Source organism: Pseudochaenichthys georgianus, chromosome 8 (genome assembly GCF_902827115.2).
Source record: "Pseudochaenichthys georgianus chromosome 8, fPseGeo1.2, whole genome shotgun sequence".
NCBI classification, from domain to species: Eukaryota; Metazoa; Chordata; class Actinopteri; order Perciformes; family Channichthyidae; genus Pseudochaenichthys; species Pseudochaenichthys georgianus.
In genome coordinates this window covers 23,895,388-23,916,659 of record NC_047510.2, presented here as the reverse complement: position 1 = coordinate 23,916,659, position 21,272 = coordinate 23,895,388, and the positions used below count along the sequence as shown (strand labels likewise).

The 21,272-nt window shown below is 39.5% G+C and overlaps 1 protein-coding gene and 1 long non-coding RNA gene across 2 annotated transcripts; both read right to left on the bottom strand.

Moving 5' to 3' along the window:
- Positions 1-1,281: 1,281 nt before the first annotated feature.
- On the bottom strand, positions 1,282-2,074 carry LOC139434254 (uncharacterized). Its single transcript, XR_011643632.1, has 3 exons — positions 1,964-2,074; positions 1,525-1,585; positions 1,282-1,412 (listed from the first exon to the last, which is right to left on the bottom strand). It is a non-coding gene; the product is annotated as an uncharacterized lncRNA (long non-coding RNA).
- A 1,230-nt stretch (positions 2,075-3,304) lies between these two features.
- Positions 3,305-15,363, bottom strand: gaa (alpha glucosidase). The gene is made up of 19 exons (XM_034088397.2): positions 12,395-15,363; positions 11,624-11,775; positions 10,896-11,061; positions 10,015-10,111; positions 9,793-9,912; positions 9,531-9,649; positions 9,226-9,357; positions 8,911-9,021; positions 8,712-8,825; positions 8,277-8,361; positions 7,923-8,040; positions 6,693-6,826; positions 6,345-6,496; positions 5,895-6,043; positions 5,652-5,793; positions 4,980-5,078; positions 4,414-4,578; positions 4,086-4,238; positions 3,305-3,988 (listed from the first exon to the last, which is right to left on the bottom strand). The coding sequence occupies exons 1-19, from the start codon at positions 12,902-12,904 to the stop codon at positions 3,923-3,925; spliced, it is 2,784 nt and encodes a 927-aa protein (XP_033944288.1). The 5' UTR covers positions 12,905-15,363; the 3' UTR covers positions 3,305-3,922.
- Positions 15,364-21,272: the final 5,909 nt, after the last annotated feature.

The following is a 21,272-nucleotide window of genomic DNA, read 5'->3' as shown; positions in this document are numbered from 1 at the left end:
CGGAGGAGCCGTGGAGGAACCATCAGTGTATCCTCGGTTATAGCTCCTCCAGAGAGCCTCCTCGATGCTCGATGCTCAGTCCTCGGTGTGCATTTAGAGAAATGAGACGTCCTTCAAAATGGCACGCCGAAATTCATTTCCGGGTCACTACCGGAGGACCGAGGAGTCAAGGAGGGGAAATTTGAGTATTGAGAAGCCTCTATAGACTAACCATCATGCAACGCACTAGCAAGACGTTGATCGCAACTGTGCAGGTCTGCGCAGATTTTGCTTGTCTACTAAAATAATATCCAGGGGATGCATGCAAAGCTGTCATTGGCTGAGATCAGAGCTATTTAATAGAAGAGTTACGACACCGGAAGTCCAAAAACGGTTATCGTCACGTGGTTCATGTAGACGAGGGATCGTTCCCCGGAAGTTCATGGCGGGCAATGTGAATGCATTGATAACAGGAGATAGAACTACGATTTTTGGTAATTATTAGTGAATAAAGGTTTTGATTTGCAATATTTATACAACAAATCGATATGTGTATGTATTTACATCAATATGTTTTCAAAAATAAAATCGAATTTGCTAATATTAAGTGATAATATTAGGATTAGTGTGAACAACTAGTTTACATGTTACTAACAGTGCCTTGGTTAAAGAGCCCGTTGCTGTTTATGTATAGCTTTGAATTCTTTCAAACCAATATTATCTTCTTAAACTTGTATGGTAGTCAGGAGGATCACTTTCTAGTGTTTATTGATACATTTAGAGGGAGGGGATCTAAAGTAATGCTTTAAAATTCAGATTGGATTCATTTCTACCATTTTCTTAAATTCATGGTAGTTTCAGTAATCCCCTGGTAATTGAGGACACAAGTTATCTAAATGACTAATGTCGTCTTTATGGCTTTCAGAAAGGACAGGAGACCGACAGGATATGATGATGATGTTAAATGTGTTGCTTTAGGAACATCCATTGCAAATACATGGAATTCAATAAACATAGAAGAGCATATCATGCAGTTTGTCGGTGCCTTTTCCTCCGTGTTGTCCTGGTTTGCTGTGCTGCCTCCTAGTAGCCACCATGGTTTGCTGTGCTGCCTGGGGATGCTCAAATCGCTCAGAGAAAGGAGTACGAATGTACGGCTTCCCCACTGACACAGAGCGGAGGAAAAAATGGCTGGCTCAAGTCAGCAGGAGCAATTTCACGACCAACAGCAACAAAATATGTGATTTATATACAAACACTGCATTTGCACTTTTTCACAAAACGAAAACCACACCATTGGGAGAGCTTAATGTTTTGTTTAATACAAAAAAACAGGGAAAGGCTTGAAAAACACAGAGTTGAGACTCAGGGTGCAGGGTGAGGGTCTCAGTGCAGGTATTCAGGCTCCATTGAACCCCCCTCTGGTTCTTGTGCTGAGAGAGGGAGCAACAGACAGGAGAAAGGGTTATACACACCTATATAGCACACCTATTGCCTTGGGGAGATAACGTGTTTACTTATATAAAACAGTAGTATTAAACGTACCTTGTGTTTTCACTCTCACTTAAGTCCCTCTCCCTTTGCCATCAATCCAGAATCAGCTGGGCTGCAACATTATACAGACAGGTAATAATCAACAGAATCACAAGGACACAATATGGCTCTGCTAAAAACACTCACTCTTACACGCACCAAAGTTATATTTAACTCCCTCCACCCCGGCATACAATCCCGCCTAGAAGCCCCTCTTCTCTAATTCAACATGTTGGACCAAATGACATAGAGAGAACGGAATTTACAATTAAAAGGCTGTTCAACGTGTGTTGCTAACTTGCTTCGGTATGCTAGCTTAATCTGTTATCTGTAAACGTTCCCTAAATCTACTAATTTAGGGATAATCCACTGACATCCTTTAATATACATGTTCATTTGAATCAGATGTACTGATAATATCCGCAATATACATCTTTAAACTTCTTCTTACCTTTAAAAGTCCGTCACGAACGGTCTATTATGCTGCAACTCCACAGCTCTGCCAGCCTTGGCGCTAACTTCCGGGGAACGATTGAGAGGCTCCACGATCCGCCATTGCTGTAGAAAAGTGGTCCATTGGAGTGAACGGAGATGTCGTAACTCTTCTATTAAATGGCTCTGGCTGAGATAAGTCCGGCCGTGCGTCACGACTCTTTGAAACATCTCTGTTGCCGGAAATGCATCCATGAAGGAGCCGTGGAGGACCCATCAGTGTATCCTCGGTTATAGCTCCTCCAGAGAGCCTCCTCGACGCTCGGTCCTCGAAGTGCATTTAGAGAAATGAGATGTCCTTCAACATGGCGCACTAAAATTCATTTCCGGGTCACTACCGGAGGACCGAGGAGTCGAGGAGGGGGATTTGATGAAATGAGAAAGGGCCCAGATAACGACGTGGTGTTGTTGCAGGAAGTCCCGACGGAGAATATTTTTGCTGTAGTACATCTCTATATACATCGATACAACATTACGTGTTGATAGAAATCAACACGTAATTAAATAAGACCCCACGGTTTGATGATTGATGTGTGGGCTGTCTTTCATTTTGACACAGAACAATGGGGGCAATCCACCCTTATCCACAATGTAAAGTAATTCACAGCCTCTTCCCTCTTCTCTCTGTGGGGAGCAGCAGGTTCAGCTTTCAGAACAAAGTAACAAAAAACTGAAATGGCATTCATTTTTTTTTTTAAATATGTTGTGTAGTAATAGATTTATTTATTTTTCTTCTCAAGAGAGGACCAGAATGTGTATTTTATGTTAGTTTTTCAAAAAATCTCCTGGGGGAGAATCTCCCAAGACCCCCCTGCAGGTGTTGGGTTCAGTTTTCCCGGGAAATGTAAGCTTCGGGATGGGCCCGCCCTGGTACATCAAATGCCCGCCCAGAGACGTATGTCTGCCGCCGGGTCTGAGGGCTGACGGCATTTTAAAACATAAAGACATATATATATATATATATATTAAAAAACTATGGTAATCATCAACCTATCCTACCTTAAAAATCGTATCCTCTTTCATCTCTTTCAGTGACGTTTTAAAGGTCACTGCTAAAGCTTGCATGATGCAGTCCATCATCAGGACCAGAGCTGGAGTCAGAGCATCTCTCACACCGCTGCTGGAGGGTTTACCTTTCCCTTAAAAAACTGTTCTAGTTCAGGCAATAATACATCATTTATTTTCTTTCTAAATTAATAATAAGCGATGTACTGCCTATGATATCGAATTTCGTTTTTAGTTTCGGATTTGTTGTAGATTCGGCTTGGAGAATAATATATGAAATTCCCCTATTAAAATGTACAATAAACAATTTATATATTTATTTAACACATGATCCTGTACAATGATGGTGGAGTATTCACAATAAAAACAGTATGTTATATCTGAAGATAGAACAGTGTTCTTGTAAAAAAACATTTCTTTGTTCCCTTTTAACACTTTCCTTTTGTCAAATTAAGTTGATAAAAACATATCTGTAATAATGCAATGTTTTTTTGATGAGTGCTCAAATGCAGTGATGTGGGAAATTCAAATTCATCTTGACTCATTTGTATGTATCTGCATTATTAGTAACAAAGGTTTACAAAACTGATGTAACAGTGACACCACACGTTTGACTGCTAAGCTACAGGTAAAAAAAGCCATTAAATAATTGAAATATATATATTTACAATACATCAAATTATCAGCAGAAAATTTAGGCTTTCAAGAAAACATAAAATGTCAAAATGATAGCTCCCTTTTTTTTTTAAACTCCTCCTTACAAAGCAGTTCTTGGATAAAGAGGTAGCATAGCGGAAGGTGCATCGCCGGGTCTGGGATGGTTGGGACAAAGCAAAGAAATGCAGCTGATCTTTCAGCAACAAGGAAAAATACCAAGGCTCCCTATGGTTCTTGGGTAATAGAGTTCAGTGCATCAGAGAGCCCATTGGACTGTAAACACCGTTGACATGGGCAAGGCCAGGTTGGTCACTGTTAGAACCTGCGGGAAGTAAAATAAAAAACATAGCTTTATTTGGTAAAAGGACATTAGGCAATAGGCATAATGAGTCAATTGGGAGAAGTCACAGATCATTTACCTTGGTGTCACTGCGGTACATGAAATCCCTGACTTTTTCCCCATTGGCTAACATGTATAGGGGTGGGGAGGGAACCCCGAAAACCTGCAGCCCTCCAAGAACCAGACCATCCAGAGCCCCATTAAGCCTGAGGGGATCACTCACCACCTGACACTGAAGACATTAAGGGATCATTTATTTTTTAGTTTTAGTCTAAGTATATTAGATCAAAGTAATGTCAAGTATTGAGTTGAGTCCCTTCAATTTTGTGTCAAGTAGTGGTGCAGTAAAATGCTAACTATTTGCTCATCAGCTTTCCCAATGCAAATACCACTCGTTCCTTTCCTACCTGTCCAGCCATGAAGATAACGTAACAATAATTTCCCGTTTCAAAGGTGTCGAGACTGTCCCCGTCATCCCAGAACAAGTCTCCCCGGGCCCAGCCTCCTGCTGACAGCGCCACCGTCAGGAAGAAAGGGTTTCTGCGAGAGGCTGTCGTTGTCAAAGCAGGCTCCTTCACAACAAAAGGCAGAGCAAAGAAAACATTAAAGATAGTACAAACAAACAAATGTGCTCTTCTTTCCAAAGTGTTTCAGCTAGTTTTCAGCTTTAGGAAGTCAGTCAGAACACATGACAGTTATAGTTGCCATTTGATCATAGGCGCCATGTCACAGCCTAAAGTCTAATGTGACTTGTTTGAATACAGGGGTCACAATTGTCTTTTCAAAAATGAGAATGTTCAATGATTAAATGATCTTATTTTTTGTTACACGAGCCTCAAACTGTATTCTGCTAAAGCAAGGGCAAGTATAAACAGGAATTCAAGCTCTTGTTTAATCAGTTTTAATTTGTTCCCACTTGGTTTATTAACAATTAATCCACCAAATGTGTAATAAGCTGCATGTTGGCACCCACCTGCTGGGGGATTATATGTCCTTCCCTCACATGGACGTTGATGGTGTCCAGGGGGGCTGGCAGGAGCAGGTACTGACCCTTACTGTAGAAAGGCTGACCCTAGAGGGCACAACACAAAAAGCTTATTTTACAATTAAAGCTTGAAATAATGAGGACACTTGCAAAAGACAGGGTAGTACAACATTAAAACCATACGTTTTATAATTGCTTCTTTATTTAATATAACATTATACCGTTACTTTCCTTTCACAAAATGAACCACGACACTAACAATAAGGAAGATCTTGGATAGATATTAATGAGAACTGTTTTGTTAAATCATACCATATAAAATTTCAAAACAAGTTTAAATTGTATTTTTAAATGCAAGGTTCTTCAAGTGTGCTGAAAGTATCTCAGTATTTATTTTAATCTGCTTTTTACCTCACTGTTCTAATCCTTTAGTTTTATAAAAAGCCTTCTACGGTTGCAAACTAGCAGTCTCTCTGAACATGTTATCGGACACCTGTTTAAAGTCTGTCTCTGTTCCTATCAAATAAACCATAAATAATAAATAAATGACCCGATCCAGAAAGGAAAAAGGCAAACACTTAAGTCACGTGTTACTACAGAAAACCTCAAACATGGTCTTTGACAGTACACAAACAAAAAATGTATTGAAATTGAGCTCACATTGTACAGGCTGTACCAAGTGGCAGGGGGCAGGTAAGCAGCCAGCTCTTCTGCCCCCCGATCTAAGACTGCGCTGATGAGAAGGGAACTCCCCCAAAGGAACTGTCGGTCTATGGTCTGACAGTTAGGGTCAGTGGGAAACCTAAGGAAGTAGACAAGGAAGAAAGAGAAAGATAATGTTATAGAAACTGAACCACGTTGTCTTATGTTGACAATAGGGAATCCAGAGGAGAAGACACATACTCCACAAAGAGTGGCCTGGCTACAGTGTCAGCAGAGGTGTGTGCATGATGGAAGAGTGTGTAGAGGAAAGGGAGAAGGGAGTAACGAAGGTTCAATGCACTCCGCATGGCTGCCTGGGCCTTCTGCCCAAAAACATAGGGCTCCTGAGGCTGGGGGACACATAGAAACACACAGACAATGAGAAGATATAGAGTTACATCTATTCATAATACATGAAACTGATGGACTGCTCTAGACACAGTGCAAACACATTCAAGGCTTTCTCTGACATCTTTAAAAACATTTAACATAAACAAAGTACACTAAAGTTAACTTAATGATTTGATGGTGTTTTTATGAATTGTCCTGTTTCCAGAAAAAGCGCTCTATAAATAAATAAATGCATTAATGAAGCACACCAGTTAACAAACAGACATAAACATGAGAACAAAAGCAGTGTCTCTGTCTCACAGCGTTTGGCTTGTCATTGTGGTTCCTCATAAATGGGTAGAAGGCCCCGAGCTGCATCCAGCGTACACACAATTCCTCAGTGGTGTTCCCGCCAAAACCACAGATGTCCGCCCCCACGAGGGGAACCCCGAACAGGCCGAAGTGCAGCACAGCTAGAGGGGGAATAGGTTCAAAAGGTCAATCAAAAACAATCAATCCGTGAATACATCAAAAAAGATTTAAAAATAATGTCTCCAACATACATGGCCCCATAAGGCCAACATCCCACTGAATAATCACATTCATGCCAACATCAGTGACAGTGTAACAACACAATTGAATGACTTTTCAAAAGCTACATGACCTCACCAGGGATGGAGTATCGGAGCTGCTCCCAGTCACTCCGGACATCTCCTGTCCAGACTCCAGAGAAGCGTCCGATGCCAGGGAAGGAGGAGCGAGACAGGACGAAGGGTCTCTTCCCTCGTACCTTCATGAGAGCGCTGCAGATGACAACCATCACCGGGATGAATACAGAACAAAAAACAAAAGCCAAAGAAAAACTTGGCCTAAATATTCTTTGGTGACCTCCAATATATGTCTTTCAATTGTTATATGCATGTTCTCAAAGAAAGGCTGTCTTTCTATTCATTCATTTTAAACAAGCTAAACAAATGCAAGTGCAGTTTGAATTTGAATGAGCTATATAGCTTTAGCTCTACTAAAAGATAAAACATGAATAACGACCTTTTCAATTTGTCAAGATATTACCTTTTTTGTTAAATGTGTTAACACTGTCCTTTTAGAGAAGATGTCTTCCATAAAATGGCCATTATTACCCTTTTTGCTGCTATTCCCGTACTGTGTAACTCAAAGATAAATAACAAAGTGGAAACATTTGGTTTGTGCCCTAAACCTGCATTTCTTTAAATAGCCAGCAGGGGGCAACGTCTCTCTTTGCAAAAATAAGTCAATGAGATCAAATTACCCACTTGAATTATTACCCCAGGAAACATATTAAACACACTGATACAAGATTAACATACTTCTATCTGTGGATAGATATGTAAATTGTAATCCCTGTAATTTTGCTGTATGATGTCCTTTTGTTGTTCTGTTGTTTATGTTTTTATTTCTTCATGTGGAACCTACTGCTGCAGGTCTCCCTTGAAAAAGAGATCAATGATCTCAATGGGATTTCACCTGGATAAATAAAGGTTTTGAATTCAATTGAATACTTCATACTGATATACATTTTGTAAATGAGAGGTAATTAGATTATAAAGAGGATGGCAAATGTGTGATTGAAAAGCCATTACCACAAGGTGCTTGTGTTGTTTTGTCCTATAACCTTTAGCCTGTCAGTGTGTTTTTAGCTATTGAGAGTTAAATATGACTCAACAAATTAATGGTCAGCTTCATCCTCTTGTGTCGATAATGGTTTCAAAGACTACGATGGAGACAGCCACATGGATAGGTGGAGGCTTCAGAAGCTGGAGTCAACAATCTAATGGGTGATGTTACAGTGACTCTGTCCCCTTGTCCTCTCCCTGCAAAACTAGCTCGTCAAAATGCATCAGCACCACTGCATGGTCTCACCTGTGAGTGGCAGAGGCCTCCGTCAGTCCATACATATTGTGCAGGTTGTAGTGAGTGGACAGCTTCTGCTGGGCCGAAAGACAAATAGTTCCCGAGTTCAACTGGCCTCCAACAAGCCCTGTTTGTATAAAAGTCAGGGAGACACACAGGCCAACATGAATGCAATATATTTTGCCATCAGTGATGCATTTATAGTTATTTGGATGGTGTTTGTACATTATCTACACATCTACTTCAATGTATAAACTGACTACAAATGCCTTGAAAAGTGTAATGAATTATTATTATTATTAAATGTAAATGTATAAAGTCTGTATTAATTTCCTGCTAGTAACACTGATCCAATACACCTACTGGGTGTGAAGGGCGGGTTCTCAAGGTCACTGTCAGGACAGCCCTCCACTGAGCCCTGCACAAAACTGGATGGTTCATTCATATCCTGGGCGGAGCACAGGGGAAATACAAATTATTTTCTTAATGTGATTTAAGGTGCACACAAACCAATCCACAACATGCCTCTGAACAGAAACCCTGATATAACTGATGTCTAAGTGATAGTATCTGTGGCAAAATAAACGTTGCACTGTTTTGTTTAAAGAGGACATATTATACTACTATACTAGTATATTTATACTTTGTGCCTCTACTGTGACATGTTGAGAAACTCCCTCTGGCATGGACTTTTGGATTAAGCCTCTGCAGACTATTTACATGAACAAAAACCTATATAACACACTACAGGAAAGGGTAAACCCCAAAAATCATACTAGGGCCCCTTTAAATACTCACAATCCATAGACCATCCACAGGAACTTTAGAATGAAAATCTCTGATGCAGTCCTCCCACCAGCGTCCGGTCTCTGGGTTGGTGAAGTCGGGGAAGGCTGTGGGGCCTGGCCAAACCTAGATACACAATATATACATTTGCATGACATACACACATCAAAATGGGACAGAAAAACCATACATCCCCAGAAAAAAGTCTAACCTTCCCTATCAGGATTTGTCCTGTAGAATTTTTTATGAAGACGTCTCGTTTCAGCCCATCATCAAACGGTGGGTAAGTGCCAGGGGGGCTGCTGCTGCTGATACCAGGGTCCTGAGACGGAAACAAAAGCATGACTGACAAGTTAAGAACGTTTTGCTGCCATCTACTGAAAAATAACTGTAATCAGTAATGATTATATCGAGATTTTCTCTACATCAAAACAATCAAAATAACCGATGCATGTGCTAAAGTATTGATTCATAGTTAAATCAGCATTAATAGTTGGTGAGTTATTTAAACATAAATATGTCACACCAGGATAAGGATGTATTTCATGCCACTTTTATGGAACTCGTCAACCATCTGTGGGAGGTCTCCAAATCGCCACGGGTCAAACGTGAACACCCTGCGTTTATTTGCATAGTCCAGATCATTCCACTGCACATCCTGGTGGGAAACAAAGCAAAATAATCTCAATTGGACATCAGTATTGTAAGTATCTGAAGACGTTACAGCAGTTGGACTGATTAATAAAGTGATAATAATAATGTGAACATCATACTGTAAATGCACAGCTGTAATAATTACTCTCATTTAAGAAGGATTTACGAGTACTTTACCATGGGAAATGTTGCATTGTGCATGCGTTGTGCAACATGCCGGGTTGTATTAGATGTCGTGTAACCCCAGCGACACAGATGAAAGCCCAACGACCAATAAGGAGGCATCATAGGATAGCCTGGAGATAGATAAATGGTAACAGCTAAACACATTATGTTGCCTAAATCTACACTTATATCTTGCTAATGTGTGTACTGTATACACCTATTTTTTCTGCCACCTGAAGATGTGTTTCTGAATGTGAACACTGTAAAGACGTACCAATGACCTGAAGGTACTGTCGTATAACACTTTGAGGATCAGGACCCACAAAAACGTACAGGTCCAGGACTCCACCGATAGCCACCCAGGTGAGAGCGGGGGTCGGCTGCAACATCACCTCTGCAGAGACATTTGGAAAGATATTCAGCAATAATAAATATTCCTGAATTGTTTGGTATGGATACAAAAGTGGCCGTGGAACATGAACATTCAGATAGGTACCGATTGCATTGCTGTTGAGAAGGAAAACTCCATGTGCCAAGCCGTCCTCCTCCTGGACTATGTAGAATGGGTGGGAGCCATAGAGGTTAGCATCAGCCTGTAGAGAAAGACAAGTGTCAACATTAACAACTTGATCACACAACAGACAAAGAGGGAGTAAATGACAAAAGCTTGACCCTCTACAGGGGTGTCCAAACTTTTTTCACCGAGGGCCACATACAGAAAAATATACGAAGGGCTGGGCCACTCACTAGAGATATATTGCCTCATAAGTTCAGTTATAAGTTAAAATCAATCAAATGTAGGTAAATGATGCTTGTGAGTGTTGGCAGCTCAGCCCTTAAAACAGAAGCCTCAGATTGATTATAATAAGGAGACATAGGAAGGGTGTTCCAGCTTGTTATGGAAACAAGTCATTGGGCTTTTCTCTTATCAACTAAGATTTGTTAGAAAATGTTTCCAACTTTAATTGACTGAATGTATTAGAAAAAAAATCTTATTAACACATGAATACTACTGTGTAATATATGTTTACATTTATATTTAAGAAGTACAATATAAGACAAACACAAGTTTCATTTGTGGGCCATATTCCATTATACCTTTTGAATTAGCTGAGGACCGATTCAAAATGGTCCGCGGGCCGTAGATTGGACACCCTTGCTCTACAAGGACAGCTTGATTTTCAAAACATCCAAATAATTAGAGATATTACAATTTATTATTAATTATAAAGGTGCCGATTATATTTGTGCTGGAAGAGGGTAAACTTTCCATTTCACCATCATTAGAAAAAAATAAACAAAGAAGAAATATATTATTTTCCTGTTTCAGATGTTGCTTTTTCTTCTCTTGACCCCTTCAGACTGCAAATTACTCACGTGGGGCGCCATGTCTCTGTTCCAGAGAGTGACAGAAGTCCAGTTCAGGTCCAGGAGGAGGGGGGTGTAATGCTCCCCGAGGCCAGACACAAGGGAAGAGGCCAGCGTGGTGGACAGCTGCAGGTACTGGTCAGCAAACAACAGAGGAGCCACCGTGGTATTCATGCTGGACAGGCGGGACACAGAGAACAAACACACATGCACTTCATGAAAATCTTGATTAGGGAAAACACCTCGCTGCTCATTTGGTGCAGTTGTGTTATCCATGACTGATAAGACTACATGAGATAAAAGAACCCTCTGTGACCCAGGCTCTCAATATAAATAGTGGACATAAATACACTCTCTGGTCACTATTAGGTATATCTTTACAATCTAATGGAAACAAAATTAGATAGTTCATATATAGTTCAACACCGGCAAAGTACAACATAGGGCGCACCACACTAATGAAAGCACACTGTGTTCCTTTGTTACAAATTATAGAAAACACAGACTTAGATAAATATACTTAAATAAATGTAAAAAAAAACAATATTTACTGAAATGTATAAGGAAGTGATCACACTAGATGTAGAAAATATGACTATAATGGTGGGAAAAGGTATAATATGACTAAGTGTGAGTAAGTAGGATCTTTATATTAATGATTAGTAAGGCTTTATAGACGGTTTCTATGACGGCAGCTATAAAATGCAGAAATATTAAAACAGAACAGAGATACTCACATCACCCTTCCATTAGATTTCCGGCGCACTATGAAGCCAAATGGCTCCGCCTGGTATTCAGTGGTATAGAGTGCATCCTGGGTATCAGCTGGGCTCTGAGGAACACCAGCTGGGAGCTTAACCTCATATCGCTGAGATGATGGGTCCTTAAACTTGAGAGAAAACAAATATCATTTCAGTTTTTTCCAAGGCAGAATTGAAGAGGGTCTAATCCCTTGACCTCATACATATTAATAAATAAATAAAGGTTATTATGGACTCACCCTTAGTTTATAACAAGCCTATCTTGGCATACAACACAAAACATATTAATGTAAGCCAGATTCAGAGTGCTTTTTAAACGCAATTCGAAAACAAAGAATACAAAAAGTATATATAAAATACTATATAAAAAAATAGTTCACAATCAGATCTTTAGACCTTATTTGTCTACAACAAATTACTCACAAATGAATGCACTACATAATACTAGAGAAGTCCGGGTGGTACAGAGTCCATTTCGCTTTCTTTCCCAGACTTTTTAGACAATGTGAGCAAATGTAAACAGATACAAAATGTAACAACCTTACCTATTTTATCTGAATTTGTATGGGTTTTGGTGAGACATTTCATGGAAAATCAATTCTGTTAAATCATAACAATATGTGTAATGCAAATGAAAAGTAAAATCCTATTAGCCTACCGTCATCTATACTTAAAATGTAAATCAACCCTAGTGGGCACTGCAACATGTCCATCATCTTATGTTTTACATGGACATTGGGTACTCACAGTGAGGTGTAAGCAGCCTGCAGCCTCCTCTGTCACTTCTAGGTGTAGAGTGGCTATGTCTTTGGGGAGATATGAAGGGGTGGCACGAGTCAGGGTGGCCTCCTGTCCTTGTGTGGTGGGGGTGAGGGGACCCATTTTGTAGCCAGGGTACAAACTGGGGTAGAAGCACCAAGGTGGTCCTGCAGAGTGAGGCAGGGGGGCATAGCAGCAGCCCCTCTCTTCACACTCTCTCCTGCTGAGCAGCCTGTCCCTAGCACAGTCAAACCGACTCTCTGGGGCCAGGGTGCATTTATCAGCTCTGGATATAACAGTCCTTGTTTCTACTGACTTGTTCTGTGGTCTTGCTGGATAATAATAACCAAGTATTGTATGTGCTTCAGTGTGCTGATCAGAAACTGATCCAACCAGTCTGGTCTGATGAATAGACAAGTGGTTGATGTAAAAACATAAAAAGGCAAAGAGCAGCAGGAGCATAGCTGCAGTAAAGTGAGAAAGCAGACCCATACTCATCAGAGATGTGAGGCGACAGCTCACTCAAGCTCTGCTGCTATACACACCTTGTGCTCCGTATGGTGTAAATAACAGAGGTGGGAAAAGTATTTAGATCTTATACTTAAGTAAAAGTAGAAGTACCAGGGTGTAGGAATACTCTGACATCCTGTCTAAACATCAGTCAGGCTTCAGAAAGCAACATAGCACCATCACTGCCACAATGAAAGTGGTTAATGATATTACGAGTATTTTAGATAATAAGCAGAGTTGTGCAGCTCTATTTGTTGACCTATCCAAAGTTTTTGATACCGTCGATCATCACATTTTGAAGCAGAGGCTGGTCAGTATTGGTATATCCAGCCATGCAGTGGGGTGGTTTGTGAACTACCTCTCTGAAAGGTCCCAATGTGTTCAGTTTGATGGGCTGTCTTCTGAGTGGTTAAACATCACTAATGGTGTACCACAAGGTTCAGTTTTAGGTCCGCTATTATTCTCTATCTATATTAATAGTTTAGGTGAAAATGTCGAAGGAGCAACCTTACATTTTTATGCGGACGATACCGTTATGTACTGTACAGGTCCCTCGATTAACGAGGCTGTTGTTAAATTACAGGCTGTTTTTAACATTATTCAGGCTCAGCTCTCTGAGCTTAAGCTTCTTTTAAATGTGGATAAAACCAAGGTAATGCTCTTTTCTAAAGCTAAAGCTAAAAATACACCGGAGACTGCTTTGGATATTGTAACTACGCAAGGAATACAACTTGAAGTGGTTACCTGTTACAAATACCTGGGTATCTGGCTTGATGATTGTCTCACTTTTAAATTGCATGTAAATAACCTGCTTAAAAAGCTGAGGGTTAGACTAGGTTTCTTCTACAGGAACAAGTCCTGCTTCTCGCTTGAGGCCAGGAAAAGGCTAGTCACTGTGACCTTTTTACCTGTGCTGGACTATGGTGATTTGTTATGAATGCTCCTGCCAATTACCTGAGCAAGTTAGATGCTGCGTATCACAGTGCACTGAGATTTGTGACAAACTGTAAAGCACTTACGCATCACTGTACCCTGTATACCAAGGCGGTTTTGCCATCACTTACTGTACGGAGGCTCAGTCACTGGTACTTTTTCATTTACAAAGCCATGTTGGATAAACTACCATCTTATATCTGCTCCCTGATCTCTCTGCGAATTGAAAGTACCTATTGCCTGAGATCGCATGCTGTGGTTTTATTAAATGTGCTAAGTGCTAGGACTGTCTTAGGGAAGAAAGCTTTTAGATGTGCAGCTCCACTAACATGGAACAGTCTGCAAAAAGAATGGAAAATTACCAAGCTAGTACCACTACATGTTTTTAAAGCTCGGTTGGATGCTACAAAATCAGATGCTGTTGGTACCTGTACATGTGGTTAAATATGTCAATTGTAATCCCTGTACATTTTGCTGTATGATGTCCTTTTGTTGTTTATGTTTTTATGTCTTCTTGTGGAGCCTACTGCTGCAGGTCTCCCTTGAAAAAGAGATCATTGATCTCAATGGGATTTTACATGGATAAATAAAGGTTTTGAATTGAATTGAAAAGTCCTGCATTCAAAATATAATTTCAGTAAAAGTACAAAACTATTAGCATCAAAATATACTTAAAGTACAGAAAGTAAAAGTACTCATTAAACAGATTGGCCCATTTCAGAATAATATAAATCATATGTTCTGATTATAATTATTGATGTATTAAATTGTTATCAAAGCTGCGGTGGAGCTCGTTTTAATTACTTGTTATACTGCAGAGTAGCTTGTGAATGTTACTCCATGTAGGCTATAAATAAAGTGTTATTTAAGTGTTGATTATATTTCACGAAATCAATCCAAATATGTAACTAAATGTATTAAATTAATCTAGTGAAGTAAAAGTACAAGATTTGACTCTGAATTGTAGTGGGGTATAAACAAAAAGTAGCAAATCATTTAAATACTTAAGTAAAGTACAATAACCTCAACATTGTACTGAAGTACAGAACTTGAGTAAATCTACTCAGTCACTTTGCACCACTGGTACATATTTAATAGTAGAGTAAGTTGTAACTATCACAGACAGCTGTCATGAATTTATAGTTTAACAATAATCACTTACACTCACAGTTGTGTTCATTTTGTGGGCGTTGAGCTGTTACAATTGGCTCTGTGGCAGCTGGATTTGTTAGCTGTGAGCTAACAATTATCTATCGAGCAGTTCAGTGTCGGAACTATTCATATTAAGCATGTGCTTCCCAGCAAACTGCGTGCGCGTCCTCGTCCTGTAGCAAAAATTTGTTGTTTTGCAAGACAGCGGACAAGCAGTATTTTAGTGAAATAATTTGGTTACAATGAAATAACATGTTTGTAGAAGAGTAAACACGGCTACAACACAACTACGGCAACCATAGAAGGACACAAAGTGCCAAAACTTCTGCTGCTGCGAGAAACTTTTTTCGCTTTTATCTTTATGTGAATTAACAAAAGCGACATAAAACAAAATCGTTTCAAAAATAGAAAGAACATGCATAGGCTAGAACAACAAAAGCTACCATAGTTATTTGAACTAAGTGAAAACATTAATGTAGGTAGAATTTCATTATTATTTTGGTAATATTGTTTTGTGTTGTTGAATCAATCTAAAAAATGCTGTCTGAATCAACTTTATAATTTAGCCCTACTTTTTTAAATAATTCGATTCTTATGAAAACGGAAATAAAATGTGCCTTTAGTCATTCATAAAACTGTTTGATGAACCAAAAACACTTGATGTGACAAAAATCTGGTAACCAAGGTCAAATACAATTACATAGACAACCCCATGACTTGCTGTTTTTACTGAAATCACACCCAATAACATTGACATGTTTTATTGATATCCTAATATGTCACTCACCTTTAATTATGAAATATCTAAGAAGTGATGTTGTTTTTATACTCATTCGATTGCTAATGTATTTATTCTGTACTGACTGACACATTTGTCCCAAAGACGGGTCTACGGTCTACTTTCGAAGACAGTTCTAAATTGGTTTGAATCCTACTTAAAGGACAGAAACAACTTTGTTTCTATAGGTAAATACACATCTGAGTTGACAAATATGACATGTGGGGTACCTCAAGGCTCCATCTTGGGGCCTCTTCTCTTTAACATCTACATGCTACCACTGGCTCAGATAATGGAAAACAACAAAATAAGTGGGTGTGACTAAAGACCGGAGGGCGCTTTCCAAATCGCTGTGATCACGTCTACAGTGCCAGAGTGCACCAGAGTGGGGGTTCCAAATCGCCGGAGGGGGGGGGGGGGGGGGGTGGTGGTGACAGACCTTTGATTTTTGTTTGGGGGGTCTCCAGTGGTCTCTTCCAGCAGTCCGTCGAAACACCCAAAACAGCCCCAAAAACAGCAGTGTTTTGGGAATAGGCCTATATGACAAAACACAATGAAACACCTAAGCTTATATATTCAGAGTTCATTCATCAATTGATGATACCAAGAGGCTAAGTATATATTGTTTAACAAGAATATATATCTTGCGTGCAAAACCTTGAAAAATAAAGATATTATTGAGTATTTCGAGTATTATTGAGAGAACGCGCCCTCCGGCGCCCCATCCGGCGCCCCATCCGGCGCGCCCTCCGGTCTTTAGTCACACCGAAATAAGTTACCATAGCTATGCGGATGACACACAAATGTATGTAACAATTTCACCAGGAGACTATGCTCCAATTCAAACACTGAGTAAGTGCCTTGAACAAATCAATAACTGGATGTGTCAGAACTTTCTCCAATTAAACAAAGATAAAACTGAGGAAATGGTTTTGGAGCCAAGGCAGAACGTATAAAAGTTAGCGCTGAGCTTCAGTCTGCAATGTTCAAAACAACAGATACAGCCAGAAATCTAAGTGTAGTCATGGACTCTGACCTGAGTTTCAACAGTCACATTAAAACAGTTACTAAATCAGCCTACTATCACCTAAATAATATATCTAGGATTAAAAGACTAATGTCACAGCAGGATTTGGAAAAACGTGTCCATGCTTTTATCTTCAGTAGACTGGACTACTGCAATGGTGTCTTCACAGGTCTCACTAAAAAATCTATTAGAAAGCTGCAGCTGATTCAGAACGCCGCTGCTCGAGTCCTCACTAACACTAAGAAAGTGGATCACATCACTCCTGTTCTGAAGTCTTTACACTGGCTTCCTGTGTGTCAAAGAATAGATTTCAAAATACTGCTGCAGGTTTATAAAGCTTTGAATGGTTTAGGCCCAAAATACATTTCTGACCTACTGCTAAATTATGAACCATCCAGATCTCTCAGGTCTTCAGGGACTGGTCAGCTTTCTGTCCCCAGAGTCAAAACTAAACATGGTAAAGCAGCGTTCAGTTATTATGCTCCAAATATCTGGAACAAACTCCCTGCAAACTGAAGGTCCGCTGCAACTCTGACTACTTTTAAATTCAGACTAAAGACTTTTCTTTTTGCCGCTGCTTTTAATTGAACTATTCACATCTTAAACGGCACTGTAACTTTTATCCATGTATTTTTTCTTTTAATGTTTATTTTATTATCTTTTCTTTTTAATGACTGATTTTAAATGCCATTGTCTTAATGTCTTTCGTTTTTTGTAAAGCACTTTAAATTGCCTTGTGTTGAAAGGTGCTATATAAATAAACTTGCCTTGCCTTGCCTTACTACAGAATACTACAACATCAGGGAGCCATTTTGGTTTCAGGTTATTTGAAAGCCACATAATTTAACTCCAACATAACTAATATCACAATGAAGGGATGAACAGACAACACTCTGAATTAAACAAAAATCAAGCTCTAGCAAATATGGCCTGGACCTTCTGAACTTCGAGCCGTGGCTGAACCCGTCTCTGCGGTCCTGCCTGACACTCATCATACTACTTCCCTGATGGCTCCCACAGGATTGTTGACATCCTCGTGGATTAATCTTCTTATTATAGACACATGCATTTCCAAACATTTGGTCTACCTACGCTGAAAAATGTATTATCTCTTCGATTTACACACGGCATCTATTGCACGTCTGTCCGTCCTGGGAGAGGGATCCCTCCTCTGTTGCTCTCCCATTTTCCCCTTTAAACTGTGGGATTTTCTCTGGAAGTTTTTCCTTGTACGATGCGAGGATCTAAGGACAGAGGGTGTCGTATTGTCATACTGATATTCTGTACAAACTGTGAAGTCCACTGAGACAACATTTGTGATATTGGGCTATATAAATACACATTGATTGATTGATGGCAAACTAACTTTGGTTTAAACATAGTGAAAACATATAAACTAATTTAACTGTTGACATTTCAGAGTTGTCATTTTGTCCCTTTCTAGAGTTATTCGTATTTGTTATATTATCTCCACACTATGCAGCAGTTGCCAAAAATATTCAAGTTCTTTTGACAGTGTGAAAATGAGTAGTGCAATCTCTTCATATTAAGTGTCAATTTGTGTGAATAGGGCCTTACAATTCTGTCTTATAAAGTCTGCCAGTTGGTAAATCAATATCTTGTTAAAGACTGAGTCTGATATTTAAAGGTTGTTCAAAGATTGACTGCAAAAACAAAAAATGAAGGTTACAACGTTTATTGTATTCAGCTAAATGTTTCAAATGTATGGAAGAACACCACAGTCAAATATTTCTTTAGTATCATAAACCAAGCATTTAATGCAAAAAACAAAAACCCATTTCAATATAAGTACAGGTAGGTGCTTTAGGCTACAACGCTATTAATACAAGAAGAAAATAAAAATATAGAAAAACAAGTACAGGTTGTTGCCGGACTTGCTCATTTTAAGGACAGGTAGGGATATTTACACTTTAATACATGTGTTTCTGTTGCATATCAATACGAGTACACATTATTTTCCAACTGTACATAATCCTGCCGTTTCGCCCTTAATACATGATTTGTTAAAACACTGATACAATTCCCATTAGATACATTTAATCCCTTTCTGGGTTGTATTCTGAAAAATATAAAAGAGCGAGTATAAGCCATCATGATAAAGAAGCCAAGATGTTGAGGAAAGGTTGACACTTTGAACATCAGTTCACTTTGTTTCTGTGTAGCAGCAATAAAGTTAGCTGAATCCAGGCACACATCCTCACTTGAGATGCATTCAAAATACATCTTGATGCCAGTTGTGAATTGCAGTTCTGGAACTACAAACAATCTGAAAATAATGGGATACTAGATACAGGTCTACACGGGGACCACCACAGGTTCCCATTAGTGAAGCATTGAGCTGTTGAGTAGCAAAAACAGTTTGCATTGTTATTACCCCAGGAATCCAGAGTCAATTATGGCATAGTCAATGTTCATACATATACCAAATCGTTTTTTCAAATGCCACTTGAGCTGTATTTTGTAGTACATGTCTCTAAGTATGAGAGAGAAACAATTATTATTAAACTTTCTTAGAAAAAAAAAAAAGAACATTGATAATAATATACCTTGTGCTTTACATTACATTACATTGCATTGAGCTGACGCTTTTATCCAAAGCGACTTACAATAAGTGCGTTCGACCAACAAAATACAAACTTGAAGAAAACAGAATCATATAAGTACATCAGGCTTCATAGAGCAAAAACATTTCAAGTGCTACTCAACTGGCTTTAGATAAGCCAGCCCTTTATTAGTATATATAAGTGCTTTGTTAAACAAAAAAATTGACAAATATTGCCTACTTGGCAAACTATGGTAAGAGCCTTTTTGTGTTAGAATAGATAATATACTCGGCCAAATGCTTTAGCAATATACTGTCAAGCCGTATATGACAGGATCATTGTTTATTAACCAATTATTGTTGCACAACAATGTTGTAGGCAACAGGGCCTCGGAAGGTAAACCCCAGGTAGAATGTGATGTTTTCATTACTGTGAGGCACTGAAGGAACATGAACAGGCAAGATACTGAACTTCTTTTTCCGTGGGCCGTCGAGGTACACCACTCCATCTTCAGTCCATCCGGAAACACGTTTCAGCATTGTGGCAATCTCAGGCTTTTTCCATGCCTCACCCCTGAACCACTTCATGCGTTTTTCAGACACAGAGAACAGCTTTGTGACTCTTTCAAACTTTTTCTTGTGGACATATTTATCCAATCCATTCCCACTGCCAAGAAAAAAATGGGTGTAAAGCCTTTTTTTTCGCTGAGGAATGTCCTTCCTCTTGATCCAGTACCCTTTTTCCAGGTGTTCAACAGCTGATTGAACAATCTCATATTTTGTTTCTTTCTCCACATCCGTTTCATGATCCTCTGGCCAGAACAGTAATGTAAGCCAGAACAGTGCACTTGGTAAACATTTCCTTTTATCATTTGGAAACTGATGACAAAGTGCCTGCAGATCTTTCAGAGGAGCTGCATTTTGGGTCTGAAGTGACAGGCAGTTCAGAGTGATGTGGGCCGTGATGTAATTGACAATATCCCTTTGACCGAATTTGGCTTTTATTGGATTGCTGGGGTAGAGAGAAACTATTTTCTCTAGAAGAGGTACTGCCTCCCGCTGATCAGTTAGCTTGGAGAGGACGGATGTTATGTTACCCCCACCAAGCTGATAGATGATCATGCGTTTTTGGAAAGAAGTTAGATTGGCAGGGATTGATTGCCCGTGAAGTGCACTAAAATAAGCTTCACTGAAGTACTTTCCATACTCTGAAGATTTTTTTGCCAACCATTTCAGTGGATGACTTATCATCCCCTCAGGACATTCAGGGGTCTCTTCTCCATCCAAATCTATGTCCGTCTGGAAGTAACTGAGGTCTTCTGAGATCCATTCCAAGGCATCTTGTGTTGTCTTGTGAAGTTGTTTTAAACTGACATGAAAGGGTTGCCATGCCTCTTCAACTTCCTCAGGAATGTAATCTGTTAACAGGTACTTCATACACTCTGAATGGCCACTTGCTTGGTTTGAAAACACTAGTGATGAAGAGATCAGTTTGAGCAAGCTGCATGCAACCTCAATTTCAGAAAAAAACCCTGAGCTGTTATGGGTATCCTTATCAGCAACAGCTGCTTTTTCACACTCTTGAAAACACTTCACAGCATTCAGTGCAGTCTCCACAGCATCTGCTATTTGTTCCGCTGTCTTTGGTTTATTGTCAATAGCTTTGCATTTAGCTTGGAACCATTTTTTGTACACCTGCCCCTTTGTGTCGAGTATGTAGGAGTTGTTTGGCAGCTGTTTGGCTGCTGTCTCCGCCCACTGTTTTGCATCTTCAAACTTTTCATAAGTATAATGAAGACGAGCAAGCTGTTGTGCAAAGAATGGATCTTTATGGAAACAATTGAATGCTTCCTTGAGTACCTCAATTGCTTTTTCTGGGCCTTCCTCCTTTTCACAAACATGC